Here is a 19268-nt window from a genome sequence, read left to right as displayed (position 1 = left end):
GAAAGTAGGATGGGAAGCTTTGTGTATTCTAATGCTCAGCGTTAATTTCTGTATTCTATGTTCTGTCTCTTCCTTCCTTCTCCCTCTATTCCTGTGCCTCGGCGACCTATGACCTGTCCCTACAGCTTATCTGAGTCTCCCCTCTTGGGCCACCATTCTGATACTTCCAGTGATGCTTCCCTCTCCTCTCACTCTCTGCATTTTGACCCTTGTGTTCTACAGGATGGTTTAACCTACATCTTTTTTGTTAGGCCACAAACTTACTGCGTTGTTGTTTATATACTTTTCTAAATTCACCACAATTTATTCTGCTTGCTGTCAGTCAATAAGAAAATCTTTCTTTACATGCAGAGGTGGAAACAATACAGAACAAAGGCCTCTAAGTCGCTTTTACACTACATTAGCAGTGTATGTTTAATGTATGTGTCAGGAAAGCTCCTCTTGTATAAGGTACAGTGATTCCTCAACTTACAATGGCCTCAACATACAATAGTTTTTAACATACAATGTCTTTTCTGGACCATTGTAGCTTGAAACCAGACTCAACATACAATGTACAGACAGTCCAGATCTGTGACACATGTCAATGGCTGAAAGAACCGACCTATCAGAATGGGCATTTTTACTGGTAAATCACCTGTATTACTGAGGCGTATGCACTGACTGGCTCCTGTCCTCTACATAAACCATTGTTTTCCCAACCAGAGTGCCTCCAGCTGTTGCAAAACTACAACTCCCAGCATGCTGGGAGTTTTAGTTTTGCAACAGCTGGAGGCACCCTGGTTGGCAAACACTGACATAGACAGTGATTTACAGCTCCCAGCAGCTCTTTCTTACTTTTATATCTAAGGACTTGTTTTATTTGTATTAGTTATGTACTTATTTTTCTTTAATCCTCACTTTTTCCTATTTTTTGGATGACATTTTTGGGGCTTCAAAACCAATTACCAGGTTTCCATAGAGTTATGGTCTCAACATACAATGGTTTCAACATACAATGGTCGTCCTGGAACCAAGTCATATTGTAAATTGAGGGACCACTGTAAATGTATCCGTACACACATTACTGGACAGATGCCAGAAGATTGTCCTATTGACCTCCTTATAGTGATATAGGGTGGGTGGGTTGTTAATTGGCTGTATGAAATAGTGCAGCAGACTGCACTGTTCTATTGAGACTTGCATTAAGACTTTACTGTGCAGTATACTGAAATGTATTTATTTTCCTACAATTGTGGCCAATGGGTAATGCATGACACTAAATGACATCCTTTGAAGGCATCCATTAAACATATACATTAGGAGCTTCTCTGCTAATACTTTCAGACAAAGACATTTCAACGGCTTGTCCTACTATAACAGCTTATTCCCTATTCACAGGATGGGGGATCAGTGTCTGATAGCGAAGTTCCGACTGCACGGACCTAGTGATCTCCAGACAGGGACTTGAGTCTCCCTAAAAATGGAGTGGCAGTCAGGCACACTGTCTCTGCTACCTCCACCACTGTGCTGTTCTGACTGGAGACTCTGGTCTCGACTCAGTTTTTCAAGATCACTGGGGGTCTCAGCAGGCAGAACCCAGCAATGTACATAGGAGTAAGGCCCAGATTTATCAAACTGTGTGAGAGAAAAAATAATGATTTTCCTATAGCAACCAATCACAGCTCAGCTTTCACTTTACCAGAGCACGTTAGCTGAGCTGTGATTGGTTGCTGTGGGAAAATCACTCTATTTCTTTTCTCCCACACCTTTTTGATAAATCTGGCCTAAGTTGTTATGGTGGATCAACCCCTTGGAGGCAGCGTGAAAATAACTTAACAGCTGAGTTTGCTACAGTTGCAGCACCAAATTCTAGTGTTTGTTTGTAGCAATGTGACTTAGGTTATGTTCACACGGCGGGATTGCCGAGCAGAATCTCTCGGAAAAAGTTTGCAGAGTCCCTTTGATTTCAATGGATGCTGCTGCACCGCGGAGGAAACATCCACCACGTTCATTGTTTCTGCAGATACAGCTCGGAAATGCATTGCCGTCTCTGGAGATGTCAAATTTCCTATCGCTCCTAGCTCCGGGGGAACATGCAAATGTGCAGAATGCCCACCGGTGTATTTTCTGTCGTGTGAACATAGCCTTAAAGGAGAACTCCAGAATACAAAAATTGTCCCCCATACTGCCAACAGTAAAAAAAAAAAAAAACAGGTACATACCTTCCTTCGCTCCTCCGGTAACAGTCTCCGGTCTCCGCCACGATCCTCTTCCTGGTTGCTGGTGGTCGGCGAGTCATACTGCGCTCAGCCAATCACCGGCCGCTGCAAAGTCCCGACTCGGCCGGCGATAGGCTGAGCGGCAGTGTGAGAACGCTTCAAGACTCGCCGACCACCAGCAACCAGGAAGAGGATCGTGGCGGAGAACGGAGCCGGTTACCAGAGGCACCGGGGGAGCGAAGGAAGGTATGTACTTATTTTTTTACTGCCGGCAGTATGGAGGACAATTTTTGTATTCCGGAGTTCTCCTTTAAGGTAAAAGATGCTGGATACAATTGTAGCAAGCTATCAGGTTTGAATCTCTGGGTATCTTTGTAAGGATCTTTGCATTCCCTAACAGCAAACAGATCTTGAAACAAAGGAATTGAAATGCAAATGTATTAGAAGGTTAAAACACTTAGCTGTATGTTTTATGAAAAGGGACCCATAACTGTATTATGGGTGGGTTATGATGTAAATCATTACAGTAGATGGCTATTTAAGTAAGAGTTAATCTTAGTATGCAGAAAATGCTTTCGAATACACATCTATATGTGCACAGTGCATGTAACATGTTATGTCATTTATTTTTGGGCTTTATGCTTAGCAATATGCACTCTGCTTTCCACATTGTAACCAGTAGTTTGTTTCACAAAGGCGCGGTGGGTGATTTACTGTGAATAGGAGGCTTAGTAAGCACTAACAATATGATGTGAATTTCCTTTCTGATTTATTTGCAAACCACACCAACCTACTGATGTAGTGCGACACATTTTTAGACACCATCTAAGCGTCTTGTGGGTGGTGGTTGGAATTCCTACTTATCCCATGACCCTTTATAGCGAAGTTCACACATTGTAAAAAAAAAAAAAAAATTCTGCAGTAAAATACATATAAAAGCAGCATTGTATTTATTAACATGTTCCATTGAAGTCTATTGAAAAGTGGTAGAAATTTCGACCCTCTTACTGAAGTTTTTTAAAACAATGTGGGCACTGATGCTGCTTTTCCATAGAATTATTAGGTTGAAATTTTTTTTTTTACTGCAGTATTTTTATTTTTTTTTTTCATTTTATAATGTGCGAACGTAGCCTATGTGGCATTGGTCTCTAAACTGTGGATGTCCAGCTGTTGCAAAATTACAACCCCCAGCATGCCCGGACAGCCGTAGGCTGTCCGAGCATGCTGGGGGTTGTAGTTTTGCAACAGCTGAAGGTCCACAGTTTGGAGACCTAGGGGAGATATATATAATTATATATGGGGGATGTTCTGATATGTCACAGATACCTAATCTGATACCTGCATGTGGGACCCCGCCGGCAGGTATCACCTGTGCATGTTACCGAACTATGCAGCACATGTCATAGCTAGGACCTGTGGCTAATGCTAAACATTACCGATTGTGATGGTGTCTGGCATTAACCCTTTAGACGCCGCGATCACAGTTGATTACGACGTCTAAAAGTCCTGAAATATTATACTGCCAGTTAGCTCAGGGATGTTGATCGAGATCACGTGGTGAAATCGTGGTGTCCTGATCAGCTAAAAGGATGCCCGGATCATCGCTCCTATAGTGCAGCTAGCCATGGCAGGCAGTAGTAAAGGAGCGCAGATAACACTGATCTATGCTATGCTAGTATTGATCATTGTATGCAATCTTCAGATTGCATGTAACAGTCTCCTATGGTAACTAAAAAAATTGTGAAACAAATTTGTGTATACAAAAAAATACTGAAAACAATTTTTCCCATTAAAAAAACAAAAAACTTTAAAAAAATAAATAAATACCCTGTCACATGACATTGGGGGAAAAAAAAGTATTGGTAATTGGTATAAGCGAGTACTTTAAACTTTAAAAAACTATCGGAAGAATTTTAAGATACTTGGAGTAAACTTCCTGCAGAAGTGATTGGTCAATTCACAGTAATTGAATTTAAACCTGTCTAAGATAATATAAGGGACAGACTAGGTAGACCAGGTGGTCTTTTTCTATATAATGCATCTGGCCTTTTGCATTTATTGCTTACATATTTACAGTAGATTTTTTTTTATTTTTTTTTATTTTTTTTATTGCTCTGTATATGTAACAACGGTTAATAAAAAGTTTTGTTGACAACTTGGTTAAACTACAGTGGTCCAATGGCCTAGTGTTAGGTGCCCTATGATGTTTTTTTTTTTGAATGTTTCGTATGTTTTTTTTTTTTGTATAGAATTTTTTCTTCTATATAATGTTTAATTGACTAAAGTTCTGATACGAGAGAATGGCGGCTGCCTTGTCCATTTTGGTGTTGTGGATTGTAAACCTGTCTAGCTGGCTATTGTATTAATTTGCATATAATTTACATCTTTTTGTATTCCTCGTCCTGAGATGGGAGGTGTGGTGTGACTACATGCTAATTTCTCTTATCTTTTTCCAGAAGGAGGTCTATATCTTCTTTTCCAGCCTCACAGGACTGTACAGATACTCAAGCAGGAGGGAGCAGGGAAGTTCGTGTTCCAGTTGCAGCTCTTCAATCTTTTGTAAGTAGCAGCTTATTACTTGTATGGTTTTTTTTCCCCTCCCTTTCCTATGAGCCATTATGGAATACTGTAACTACCTTTCTTTAGTATAAGAGTATGTTCACACGGCACAATTCCACCAAAGAATACCACCAGATATTCAATTGTAACTTACTGTACATTCATTTCAATGGGAAATTACTCTTTCCTCAGAAACAGAGATCAGCCTTATATTCTGCGGCTGAATCCCATTAAAATCAATGGGGCTTGAATTTAAGTGGAATTCTGTGTTCTGAGAACACAGAATTTCCACAATTCCTTTCAGCAAGCCTTGCTTAACAAAATTTTTGCGGAACTGCAGAAGTTCCTCCGTGTGAACATACCCTAAGGCTTAAATGTCCCAGAGGTCAGTGATGACTAGTAAAAGGTCTGAAAGCATTGAATTCTATAACCCACAAAGCTCCCAGCAACCGCAGTTGTATCCAGTCACACTTAAGATATGTGGTGTTTGGTCTTGATGGTTGCTGACATTATTGGGTTGTCACTATGCGCTTATCTGCACAAGGTAAAAGATGAGCGTTTTCTGATATTATCCTACATAGTAAATGATAAGGAGACGGTGGGTGAAGTAGAATCCTATGTGCTATATGATCTTAAGTTTTCAAGCTGAGACCTCGTGTGTTGCTTTGCGCATAAGACTGCTATACTGCTTTCTTAACACCTTTTACCTCCCTCCATGTGTTAAATGAATTTACTAGGATGATTGTTCTTAACAATGGTTGATCATTTTCATCATCTTTGTTTTCTTTTTAAGGATGCTCATGATGGAGAGGTCAATGCAGTGCGGTTCAGCCCAGGCTCCCGCCTTTTGGCTACAGGTGGGATGGACCGAAGGGTGAAGCTGTGGGAGGTGATTGCAGGTAAGAGATCTATTAAAGGGGATTACAGAAACCCATGACCTTTTCAAATATGTCCTTATTCTCCTTTTAATAAGGGGAAGAGCTGGGTGTCCTTTATAAATCTTGTCCTGTTGTCTATGATGAACAGTAAAAGGTCTGATAATACTGCAGTTCCCTTGCAGCCAGAACACTCCCAGCAGCCCCGTCTAATACACCAGGTTCAAGTTGTACTGTGTGTGTTCCTAGGAGTTGCTGACATTCTTAGATAACTTGTATCTTGGGTCCAGAAGACATAGGACTCATGATAGTTAACGTTATCGTACATGTACCTAATTTCTGGAGTGTGGTGTATGGGAACTAGTCATGTACGCAGTGTATGATCTTAAGTTTCAAGCTGAGACAACAAAGAGTATACATGTTGCATTAATATGTAAATCGCATTGTCTACAATTGTTACTTAGCTGATTCTTGTGCTTACAGATAAGTGTGAGGCAAAGGCATCATTGACGGGAAGCAATGCTGGCATTACAAGCATCGAGTTTGATAGTGCTGTAAGTATATCTGTTGTTTTTAATACGTGTGTGTGTGTGTGTGTGTGTTTTTTTTTTCCCCCCTCTCTTTGTTCACATTACCTTGCATGTTTTATACCAGTGAGAACGTTTTGGTTTTATGTTAACTTTTTGTATTGTAAAGTATAACATTGTATACTTGAATAAAGAAAATTAAATTAGATTTCAAGTTGCTCCTTCTCATTTTATATTTATTATTTTAATAAGGGTTGTTTTCTTTTGCATTAAAATTTATGTTAAGGAGAATTTCACATTTACACATACAAAGCATAATAATGTGAGCATAGAGATAAGTGAGATTCAGCCTTCAAACCGGAGTGAAAAAGGATTAGAGAAGATATGGCATAAATACATAAAATAAAAGAATGAAAAAGGAATCTGTCAGCAGTCTTGAGCCCTTTAAAAGTTCTGAGAGCCTTGTAGAAATGCAATCGTGCCTTCAGTTCTAGACGTGCAAGCTGTATGATCAAGACAAATGTTTTTAAATCTTCCTTCTGCTGCTGCAAGTGCCAAGGAGGCAGTATCTTCTGGTTAGGTGCCCAGAGATCTGTGTTAAGAGCTTCCATCCTTCTGTAGTGAAAGCTTTCTGCTTGAACAGTCAATCATGGTGGAGAGGAGAATCTGGGGAAGCACTAATCAGAGAGCTCTGGGCACTTAGGGTGCATTCCCTCACGGCCTATACGCAGCGTATTTGACGCTGCGCAAAATTTACGGCAGCAGCGGGAAATATGCTGCGTATTCCTTGCTCACTATACACACAGGGCTTTCCGGCGGCAGCCCTACGTGTGTAGTGAGTTTTGGAGGCGGGGCCGTGTGCCGGCGTCACTGTAATGCGCGGCTCCGCCTCCATAACTCACTACACGCATAGGGCTGCCGCCAGAAAGCCCTGTGTGGATAGTGAGCAAGGAATACGCAGCATATTTCCCGCTGCTGCCGTAAATTTTGCGCAGCGTGAAATACGCTGCGTATATGCCGTGTGGGAATGCACCCTTAAAGAGGTATTTTGGGCTAATATAATTGACCGTCCTATCCACAGTATCTCCAACTGCAAAGACAAAAAATGTAGAGGAGCGCGATCCTAGTGTATTACCCAAGTACACAATTGTTATAAAACAGGTGAAGATCAGTTGTTCTCACCGAAGTTGGTTATGCTGAGAGCATAACCTTTATAATAGCATGGAATATGAGCGGGTCAGCAGCCCTGGAGTACCCGATCCTCACAGGATATCGGCAAATTGCAGCGGTTTTGAAAGTAGAAAAATTCTCCAGACTGGCGCTTCTCCCAATAAAATGGTTTTCTTTATTATTCCATCATTCAATAATACAGTGGTAGCAACACTCAATGTGTTTAGAGCTCGGTCCGAGCTAGAAACGCGTTGTGTTGCTACCACTGTATTATTGAAGTATAGAATAATAAAGAAAACCATTTTATTGGGAGAAGCGCCAGTCTGGAGAATTTTTCTACTTTCAAAACCGCTATCCACAGTATTGGCCACTAATCACTGATAGGTGGGGATCTGACACACAGCACCCCCACGATCAGCTGTTTGACATACTTGTGGCACCAGCACTACACAGTGAACGTGGGCAGAAGCAGTTGGCTCCATTCACTGTGTGGTGGAAACACTGCGTTATTACAGCGCGGCTCCCATTCAAGTGAACGGAAGCTGAGCTGCTGTAGCCAGGCCCGGAAACTACACTGTGAACCGAGCCAACTGCTTGCGGCCCCATTCTCTGTGTATTGAGCGCACTGTGGCTGTTCCATACAGCTGATTGATTGGGCTGCTTTTTGTCATACCCTTTTAGGGTACGTTCACATGTAAGCAGATTTGATGCGCAGGATTTTATGCACAGGATTTTCTGCTGCAGATTTCAATGTAAACTAAATGACTGAGCACAGCTTCTAATCTGCAGTTACAAATCCTGCACATCAAATCAGCACAGGATCCTGTACATGTGAACGTACCCTTAACCAGAAGTGCCTCCTGGGCACTTGCTCTAGTGGCTGTTGACACATAAAATGTTTTTCTTACTCATGCAGATTAAATAACAAAAACAGTATTGTTTTACTCCTCTCCGCATCCTCTATATTAGGGATGTCAGCAGATTCCCTTTGAACAAGATACAGTCACCTGATTAGTAGTCACAGTTAAATGTAATGACAGCATTCAGTCGTGAATAGTGAAGGAATGAAGAAAATACAGAGAGGAATTCTGGGACAGAGAGAGGGGATAATAGACCATGCTATGTGTACCATGCAGTTTTGCTGCACATTTTTCACTTTTTGCAATAAAAAGTATAAAATCTATGGTAATATTTAGACTAAACCTGCAAATGGTACATTCCAATTTTGCTTTTCTTTGGCTTAATAAATGTTGCTGCTTGTGATTTTCTTTAACTTATTTGGTAGCAAATAAGTTAATGGGAACATCACTGGTGACCAGTGAAGCGAATAGGTTGATGGACACATCATTTCTGGTGCCCCATTTATTGGTCCACAACTAGCCTGGCAGAAACAGAGGGATCCTGCCATATGAACAGCCAGGAACTGGTCCGTGGTTACCCACCCTCATACATTGAGGCAAATGTACAGTCAACACTCAGAGGGACATGCTCCATTTGCAAAAAAAAATACACACATACAGCATGTACACACAGATTAGCACATCATAGTTTGCTACTTTTTAAGTAGCTACATTAGGGAGATTTCAAGCATTAATGTATTAAGCAGCATACCAAATTTTGGACATATGTGCACTAGGGATCGACAGATTATCGGTTTGGCCGATATTATCGGCCGATAATCATGATTTCGGGCATTATCGGTATCGGCAATTACCTTTCCGATAATGCCCCGCACCGCCCCCACCCCACCCCACCGCACCGCGTCGCACTGCCCCGGCCCCTTTGCCTCCCCATCCCTGGTTTTATAATTACAGGTAATTATAAAACCGGGAATGGGGGAGGCAATGGGGCCGGGGCGGTGCGGTGGGGGGTGAGACACGGGGCGGTAGGGGGCGGTGGCGGTGATGGGACTCAGGACCCCCGTACAGGCAGGGGGAGAGAAGCGGTAGGCGGCGGCGGTCTATGGCACCGCAAAAGCCACTGCAGTTCATTGATTTAAAGCGCCCGCTTTAAATCAATGTTCTGTGGGGGGGGGGGGGGGGGGGGGATGGGGCTAAATAGCTGATAATTTATACCAGAATATCGGTATAAGTTATCGGCCCTAACCTCCACAGGTTATCGGTATCGGCCCTAAAAAAAAACGATATCGGTCGATCCCTAATGTGCACCCATTCACATAGTCCATGTCTATTATCCTACTACATTCACAAGCAGTACATATATCCTTCATTACAACTCCCAAATTGAATAGACCCCATACCCAGACCCCAAAATGTATTAAGACTCCTAAAACCCACCTAAAATTTAAAGCAGACCCAGAGTATACCATAGAATAAATATAGACTTTAGACAAGACTCCAGAATATAGGGGAAGATTTAGCAAAATCTGTGCAGAGGAACAATGGTGCAGTTGCCCATAGCAACCAATCAGAGTGCTTCTTTTTTTTCACAGGCCTCTTTAAAAATGAAAGAAGCCGCCTAATTGGTTGCTATGGGCAACTGCACCACTCTTCCCCTGCACAGGTTTTGCTAAATCTCCCTCATAGTCCATACAAACAACTCCAGAAAACAGACCTGACTCCAGAATTTGGGATCGACAGATTATCGGTTTGGCCGATATTCACGATTTTGGACATTATTGGTATCAGCAATTACCTTGCCGATATGCCAATAATGCCACGCCCCGCCTCCCCGGCCAGAGACCACCGCCAAATATCGGAATATTAGTATAAGTTATCGGCTATCGGCCTGAAAGGTCACAGATTATTGGTATCAGCCATAAAAAAAAATCGATATCGGTCGATCCCTATCCAGAATACAGATGACAGGGGTTCCTTCTGTAGAGGAGAGCACTGAGTTTTGATTGACAGACGGTTCAGGCAGCACTCTGGTGACTTCACCGCTGCTTCTGAACGTGCACACTCCTGCTGTGGAAACCACTCATTGCAGCATCGGGACATAGAAAAGCTCCCTCCTGCTCCAGCACTCAGCCTGCTCCATGGCTTAAGTACCTGCACTGGTGCAGTTATTCCTGCAGCTGTCATATCGATGGGATGGGAGCTCCTGAGTGTGAAAATATGTGCTCCCGAGTCCCTGCAATGCAGAGAGTATTATCTCCCAAACACTATAACCTACTTAAACAATCCTAGTGGAAGAAATACTTATTGTGGGCAGGGGAAGTGTTACAGACAGAGTTAGTTAGGAAACCCCTTTACTCCAGACCCTCATTTTACCTTATATGCACTGCAGCCCTCTTCGAGGTGACATTAAAAACTATAAAATGTGTAGAACGTGTCGGTTAAAGGGGCACTCCACTGGCCAGCATTCGGAACTAAATGTTCTGAACACTGTTCTTGTGCTGGGGGCGTCTGCCACACCCATCGTGAAGTCACACCCCCTCAATGCAAGTTTATGGGAGGGGGTGTGACAGTTATCATGCCCCCTCCCATAGACTTGCATTGAGGGAGCGTGGCTGTGATATCACGAGGGGCGTGGCTGAGCTCCCCCCAGCGCAAAAACAGCGTTCAGAAAATTTAGTTCAGAAAGCTGTCCAGAGGAGTTCCCCTTTAAGTGGACAGCACACATTATGTGTTTCTACACAAAAACTTGTGTATGTTTTGATATAGATATTAAAACTTACTAAATACCCAATGAGTCTGTTCCATATCCTGTGGTTGCCAGCTGCAATGACGGGAACCTAAAGTGGTTATCCAGGATTAGAAAATAAAATGATTTAATCCAAAAACAGCACCACTCTTGGCATCAGTTTATGTGTGGTATTACAGCTCAATTGCATTGAAGTGAATAGAGCCTAATTGTAATAGAACACATAACCTGCAGACAGGTGTAGTGCTTTTTTGGAAGCAAGTAGCATTGTTATTTTCTAATCCTGGATAATCCCTGTAACTGTCTAGATGCTAATTTGAATGGCAACCGCAGCATCTAGGTGGTTAGAAGCCATGTACTGATCCTTTCTGGCCTCCAATTTTTCATTTTTACCCCGCACATTGTTTTTTCTTGTTTATGCTGCACATATTATGGTAAATTGTAAAGTGCTATTAAAGAGTACAATTGTTTGCACAAAAAAAGCCCTCACATGGCTGTCGATGGAAAAGTAAAAACTATGGCTTTTACAAGATGAGGAGCAAAAAATACTCACAAATTTAAACTGGCCATATCCTTAAAGGGGTACTCCGGTGAAAACCTTTTTTCTTTTAAATCAACTGGTGGCAGAAAGTTAAACATATTTGTAAATTACTTCTATTAAAAAATCTTAATCCTTCCTGTACTTATTAGCTGCTGAATACTATAGAGGAAATTATTTTCTTTTTGGAATGCTCTCTGATGACATCACGAGCACAGTTCTCTCTGCTGACGTTATTATAATAACGCTTTATTTATTGTTGTCCTTTGTGGGATTTGAACCCAAGTCCCCAGCACTGCAAGGCAGCAGTGCTAACCACTGAGCCACCATGCTGCCCTTAGCATACATCTGCTATGGTTGCTAAAATGGACAGAGATGTCAGCAGAGAGCACTGTGCTCGTGATGTCATCAGTGTTCCAAAAAGAAAGGAATTTCCTCTGTAGCATTCAGCAGCTAATAAGTACTGGAAGGATTAAGATTTTTTAATAGAAGTAATTTACAAATATGTTTAACTTTCTGCCACCAGTTGATTTAAAAGAAAAAAGGTTTTCACCGGAGTACCCCTTTAAGGGAGAGAGATGACATGTAGTGTGCAGTAATTTATTATATTACTATGCTTATTGTCTTTCAGGGTTCCTATCTTTTGGCTGCATCTAATGATTTTGCCAGCAGGATCTGGACCGTTGATGACTATCGTCTTCGGGTGAGAATTTAGTTTTTTTTGTTTTTTTTGTTTGATTAATATGAGGTTCTTTAAACTGACATCAACTAATGTCAAACAAGACATTCTCATACTTAAAGATGCATTATGCCTCAAACCTGAACATGCTTTATAGTGTATTCACGCTCTGCTGGTAGCCAAATCCTGAAGCGTGGCATAGTATTGTTAATGTGGTGTTTTTTTTTTTTTTTTTTTTTTAAATCCTCATTCACCTCAGCATACACTGACTGGGCACAGTGGAAAAGTTTTGTCAGCTAAATTCTTATTGGACAATGCTCGAATTGTGTCAGGAAGTCATGATCGTACACTGAAACTCTGGGATTTACGGAACAAAGTGTGTAAGTAATTCCTTTATGTTAATGAATGTTTTTTGTTTTAACGCATTCCCTCCCCAGGACGTATGAGTACATCCTTGGGGGGGATGGGGGACTAGCTTTGGCGCGGGTTTCTGCTATGACCCCTCTATAAAACACTGTTGCCGGTTCTTTAGTCCTGATCGGCTTACATTATTGCAGGTATTTGTTCACTTTTATTACATAATTTTTTTTTAGTCCCCATAGGAGACAAACACTCCTCTAATGAAAGTTTAAATCACCCCCCCCCCCCCTTTCCCATTTTCTTTAAATAATGTATACAAGCATAAATCTATTTGGCATCACCACATGCGGAAAAATATATAAAAAATTTTTACTAACACTGCACGTGAAAAAACAACCTAAGTCCAGAATTTAAGATTCTTGGTCACTTCAAAAAGGTTTTAATTTTTTAAAGTAGAAAAACAAAAACTATATAAATTGGGTATTATAGTAATCGTATGGACCTCAAGAATAAAGATAACTTGTCATTTTAACTGTAAAGTGCTTTGTGTAAAAACTAATACCCCCCCCCCCCAAATGAGCAAAATTGTTTTAATTTAATATAGAGGGGGAGGGGGGAGATGGAGATAGATAATATATATAACAAAAAAATTTGGGATGCTTCACTGTAGATGGTGGTGAAATGAGTGATGCCACGAAAAAGTACGGGTTTGTAAATGGAAAATTGAAAGTAAGGGATTTAAAAAAAATAAAAAAAATGTTTTAAAAATAAATGAAAAATTATTGCATTATTAAGGGGTTAAAGAGTAAATACATTAATAGTGAATTAGAGGTTCTTCAGCAGACCAAAAAGAATTTAGCATTTTGAAATAAATGTGGTTTCTGTACTCAGTTCCTACTCTCTGCAACTACATTATTTTTTTTTTCTTTGACTCCAGGTATCAAGACGGTATTTGCTGGTTCCAGCTGCAATGATATTGCCTGTACTGAACAGTGTGTGATGAGTGGGCACTTCGACAAAAAGATCCGTTTTTGGGATATAAGGTATGTAGGATGTTAGGGCAAAAGGGCTATGTCGTCTTTGGAGTGTTCTTAATAATAACTTGATTTTTCTGTTAATTGTATTGTAAACTTTCAAGGTCCTCTATATAGTAAACTCTAAAGCTATGTTCACACTACGGAATCTCTGCACAGAATTACGAGTGCCCGCCGCGAAATCCTTTGGTGCTAGTACTGCAACGATCTGTGCCATCACCATTGATGACAATGCAGTCTTACCAATCTTAGTGTTTTCTGCTGCGGAAATTCTGCAGCGTGAATGGGTCAGCAGAAGGTCCATTCACACCAATGTTAAGGCTCATACAGTGGATTCCCAAGTGCAATTCCATGGTGTGATCATACCCTTCGGATGAGTTTAGGCAGGTAATTCAAATTTTGGCTTTGATACAGTTTTCATGTTTTGCATTGGAAAGTGCAAAATTTGCTGCAAATACACTGGACACCCTAAAATCCAAGTAGAAAATTCATGCCCCCTTCTATCTCCTATTCTGTGAGTCTTTATTTGTGTGTTTCTTTGGTGCATTTACTGCTCACCCTAATCATAAATCACGTGACATTGGGGGACACATTCACAAAGGGTATAGGCTGGTGCCACTAAGAGGAGACACTTAAGCACGTTCTCTTGTGGTTCTCACCCCTGGAGACTGCTTTAGGACATCCCATTTGTGCTTGTATTCTCCAATGACACATGCAATGAGTACTCACTGCTAAATCCTTTTATTTATTTATTTATTTTTTTTTTTGCTAAGTTTATTGGGGGACATAGCTCCTGCCCATGTTTTTCTGATTTTTCGACCATTGGATAGACTTTGGTACTCTTGTTTTACTAAAAAAAAATTCTTCTCAGTTCTTGTGTCATTTTCCTTCTTCTACTGCTTGCATACAGACTGGCTTAGCTCACTGCCTGCAGGAGGAATATAGGAGCTAGCACATTTTTTTTTTCCTAGTGCTTAGGGTTACCTTCTATTGGCAGAAGCCTGTACCCATTGTGTCTGTGTTTCCTAATGTATTCAGCAGGAAAAGAGTTAAAGCGTACCTGTCATATCCCACAAAATCTTAGTAGCTTATCCTGATCATATATATCTAATGGTTATGCATGTATCACCTATATTTATTATAAAAAGGCCTCTTTTCATTAGCTCAAAGTGTTAGAAATCCTCTCAGGGGAAGAATTTGTGGTGATGGGAGGCGATTGGTGTGTCTGCTCATGCAGCCTCGTCCATGACTCATCTCTTGTCCGTGATTTATGGACCAGCCTGATGCTGCTGCAGTACTGGTTGGTGTCCCAGTGGGTATGGGGACCCTAGTGGTGGGATTTTTTTGGAGTCTTTTTCTATATATAATACTCAAAAAAAAATGTAGACAACCATATTACAAAAGGTTTTTAACTGGTTAACGTCCAAGGACGTGTGTATATACGTCCTTGTGTCGTTAACGGGTATGGCGGGTCATACCGGCCGGCCCCCAGCTGATTCTTCTAGCTGAGGGCCAGCGCTAATAGCAGACATATGGCAATCACCGAGGCCGGCTATTGACCCTTTAGATCGCTGCTGTCAAAGCTGACAGCGGCTTCTAAAGGGTACCTTTAACTGCTTCCTGGTGGTCCCACCTGCCCCCCCCACTCCTGAGGTATCCCAGAGGGCTTACCTCTGCTGCTGTGTTGGCTGCTGCGCTGTGAATGATAAAGCCTGGCAGGATCAGGCTTTATCAATCGAGCGCAGAGCACACAGATCAATGTGGTTCTATGGACCACATTGATCTGTATGAAGAATATACTGTTTAACCCCTTTAAGGACAGTTTTTGCATTTTCGTTTTTTCCTCCTTACCTTTCAAAAATTATAACCCTTTAAATTTTTCTCCTAAAATCCATATGATGGCTTATATATGCTCTTGCCACTAGGAGGTGCTGACACTAGGCAAAAAAAAGTCAGCTCCATGGCAGGATATACCCGCCCACTGGAAGTGAGGTAATCCGTTTTAGCTAGTGTCAGTAGGAGGCAAGACACAGGCCTGGAGCTCCCCAGACTCTGCTTTACCAGGTCCATCTCTATATGCTTGCCGCTCTCATAGCTGAGGGCTGGTGGCCGCTTTCAATGTGTGGCTCTGAATGGTCCCTATGCCATATAGCCAGACTGTGTCTACATGGTTTCTAATCCAACAGATCACCTCTCCCTTTCCTGCCACTCCTGCGACTGCAGCCCAGTGACTTTCTTTCCATGTGTAGTTCCACACAGTGTCTTTGTGGGTTCATTGCTCCTGTTATAGCAATCAGACTGTGTCTGCTTGTTTCATGTCCCACATACCTCCTTCATCTCTTGCATCTGCGGAAACAGTTCTGGTGTGTGGCACCATTAGGACATGGGATGTGGACGTTTCCTACAGGTTCCTTGGCCTTTCACAGCAACACGCTCTCCCCTTTCTAAGAGTTCCACATTGGCTGCTAGGGGCCAGTCTTCCATGCTGCCGGACTTTTGGATGTCTGCGGTTTCTTTCGTGTTTGCCTTGATACCCCACCACTATCGTGAGATCTCCATGTACGTGCCCCTCTGCACGTGTAGTACCCACCTTCCTTCTGTCGGTGGGATGTGCCTCGGGCCTTCCTATAGTTTGGTGTCTACAGGTCTGCGACGGTTGAACGCCTCTGTTCTGGCATGGGGCCTGGTGGGGCGTCATCAGTTCAGCGCTCCCCCTATGCCTCCAGGTATCTTCCTGGATTCCTGTGCAGGTTGGCTCAGGCGCCTTCTCTGTTGCCTTACACACGACCAGACTGGCTCCATTGGCACCCATCGGGCCCAAGATTTTCACCCCGTTGGGGTGTTTCTCTCAATGCTGTTGGTTTCTGGGTGTGTATGTGCTTCTTTCTTGCATTTGTAGTCAGGTCTTTGCATCTTGACCATCTAGTGTCCAGGATTCCGATCCCTCTGGGGACACAACTTGGCTCTGCAATATGTTCTCTGAGTTCCTGGGGGCTATGTCCACCCAGTACTTTGTCCCGTTGCTGTAGGGTGGCATTCCCTTGCTACTACAGTGCCTGGCGCCCTTGACAATTTCCCTTCTATGGGGGTATGGAAATCAGGGGGTTTGGAATGGTCAGTGCCTGAGTTTCATCCCGACCACCCCTGTTTTCCCCTCCACTAGGGGGATTATTTCGCTGGGCGCTTTCTACTGCCAAGATGGAGCCATCTCTCTCTTCCCAATATATTGGTGGGGTATCTGGCTGGGCCCTTGTTTTTTGCTGAAAGCATTCGGAAGAGCTTTGCACTGTCAGCCTGTCGTGCTTACTGCTCACTATTGCAGCCTGGCTCTCTTCCTGTTTCTTAGTTATCTACTGCTGTTCATGCAGCCATGGCACTCCTCTGTAGGGGGGGTTTATTCAATCATGTATGGCACCATCTGTGATTTGGGTACTGCCATTGCTCTCCTTCCCCTCGGCACACTCTCCCTGGTAGGGTGTGTTCCTACTTCCCTTGACGGTGTCAGTTGCGCTACACAGACACCACGGTCTTATGTAATAACCTTCCTGTTTTCAGAGCCCGGGTGTCCCAGACGGGTTCCCTTTTGTTTCCACCTCCGTTCCCGTCCTGACCTTTTTTGTTGCTTCAGTGTGCTTTGGTCCGCTGGGGCCCAGGACTGGTTGGTCTCCTTGTCTTGGACACTATTCTGGTATGCCTTCCTTTCTAGGTCAACCCTCCTAAGTCTTGGGCCTTAGTGATGGTTGAGGTCTCTGGCATGTGTAGCGATCCTGCCCAGACTTCTCCACATTCCCATTTGTGGGGTGGTCTCTCTGTGTCGCACTTCTTCTTGTCTCGACACGGAAGTTTGTCACCCGGAGCGTTTCGCAGACGTTGGGTTTCCTTACCCTTCAGATGCAAGTCTTCCAGGAGAATCAGGAACATCCTTTTTACCACGTCGGCCGCTCTTGTGTTCCTGGATGCTCCTCCATTTCAGGATCTTCCGCTCCTTTTTTGGCCATTTATTCTTCCGGGTCAGTCTTCCAGTTGACCCAGGAACCTCCAGTTTCCGGGCCTATCGTTCCGTTGTCCCGGAATGCCCCTTCTCTGGAGGTTTTGCTCCTTTTTTTGCTGTAATAACCTTCAGTCTCCTCCATCGGGGTCCATGTTTGCTCAAGATGGAAGGCATCGCCAGATTACACCAGTCAAGTTATTTCACTTCCTGGGGGCTCGTGGGTCTGCAGATGTTCAGTCCATCGATCTTCTGGACCAAGCCTCTCTTGAGCTGGTTACCTTCTGTCCAGGCGTCCACTGCTCGTCCTGGTATTTTTACCCCATGTTCGGTTGACTCTGGATGGGGCTCTCTTGTTGTGCCCTTTTCCATTTTTGTTTTCCAGCCAGGCTGGCCCTCTCTGGTTCTGTGTTCCTTGGAGTTGTTTTCCTACTTCCTTCCAGGATGGCCCATCTGGCTTCCTAGTTGACCTTTTGATCTAGGTTTAGAGTCTCTGCGAAGCACGGTCCCTTCCTTTTGGCGTCCGAGTCAATCTCCATGGACCGCAGGCCTTACGGATGAGTGGGTTCAGTCTCGAGACTGATCCCCTTTCGCTAGTGGTTGTTCTTCCCACCCTAGGGGACTGATTTGGTATGTCCCATCAGTATAGGTATCCGCCAATGAAGAGCAACCGAGAAAAGAAAATTTTTTTTTTGTACTCTCTGTAAAATCTCTTTTCTCATAGCCTTCATTGGGGGACACCGCACCCACCCATTTCCTAATTTTTTTGTCCGGATTTTCCGGTTGTTATTATTATTTTATTTATTTATTTATTTATTTTTTTTGTTTATCCGCAATTCTTTTAGGGTTGTTCGGACATATTTCTTTGTTGGCTTCTCCTACGGCTTTGTGACAGAACTGATTACCTCACTTCCAGTGGGCGGGTATATCCTGCCGGGGAGGAGCAGACTTTTTTTCTTAGTGTCAGTGCCTCCTAGTGGCAAGAGCATATACCCATCAGTATAGGTCTCCCCCAATGAAGGCTACAAGAAAGATTTTACGGTGAGTACAAAAAATCTCCTTTTTTTTGCACCACCAATTCTACTTTGTAATGACATCAGTCATTTTTCAAGAAAATCTATGGCGAAACAAAGAAATAAAAATTGTGCGACAAAATTGAAAACAAAATGCCATTTTGTAACTTTTGGGTGCTTCCGTTTCTACGCAGTGTATTTTTGCCTGGAGCAGTCATTCGGTGATCGGACAGCGAGTAGGCAGGTATCCTCTTCGTGTCCTGCAAGCTGTTCAGGATGGCGTGATTTCACCGCGGCGGTCCCGAACAGCACGACTGCGCTGCCAGGAAGGTTTCACTTTCACTTCAGAGGTGGCGATCAACTTTGATCGCCATGTCTGAAAGGTTAATACTGGGCATCACTGCGATCGGTGATGTCCGGTATTAGCCGCCATATGATGCGGGGTCACCGCGAGACTCTGCGTTCTATCGCGGGAGGCGGTACAGAAAGTAAATATACGTCCTGCGTTGTTAAGGAGTTAGACACACATTAACCCCTTCCTTATTAAAAGTTTAAATCACCCCTCTTTTCCCAAATTCCATATAATAAAAATAAACGTGGTATCGTTGCGTGCGTAAATCTCTGAACTATAAAAATGTAAGGTTAATTAAAACGCACGTTCAAAGTCCAAAATTGCGTATTTGGTCACTTTGTATACCCTGAAAAAAATGTATAAAAA

At 42.8% G+C, this 19268-nt stretch overlaps 1 protein-coding gene and 2 non-coding genes across 3 annotated transcripts in view; all 3 read left to right on the top strand.

The window, feature by feature from the left end:
- The window catches only part of ATG16L1 (autophagy related 16 like 1), a gene marked incomplete in the record, with an annotated part of 37119 nt that overhangs the window by 5556 nt on the left and 12295 nt on the right, over positions 1–19268 (top strand). The window contains 7 exon segments of the mRNA XM_056564612.1: positions 126–170; positions 4658–4760; positions 5554–5659; positions 6119–6189; positions 12108–12179; positions 12415–12535; positions 13453–13558. Of these exon segments, the coding sequence (XP_056420587.1) occupies positions 126–170; positions 4658–4760; positions 5554–5659; positions 6119–6189; positions 12108–12179; positions 12415–12535; positions 13453–13558 (624 nt within the window).
- Positions 5145–5413, top strand: LOC130363472 (small Cajal body-specific RNA 6). The gene has a single exon (XR_008891875.1). It is a non-coding gene; the product is annotated as a small Cajal body-specific RNA 6 (non-coding RNA).
- LOC130363473 (small Cajal body-specific RNA 6) lies at positions 5771–6040 on the top strand. The gene has a single exon (XR_008891876.1). It is a non-coding gene; the product is annotated as a small Cajal body-specific RNA 6 (non-coding RNA).

This window comes from Hyla sarda, chromosome 3 (assembly GCF_029499605.1).
Source record: "Hyla sarda isolate aHylSar1 chromosome 3, aHylSar1.hap1, whole genome shotgun sequence".
Classification (NCBI taxonomy): Eukaryota; Metazoa; Chordata; class Amphibia; order Anura; family Hylidae; genus Hyla; species Hyla sarda.
This window is presented reverse-complemented; position numbering and strand designations above follow the sequence as displayed.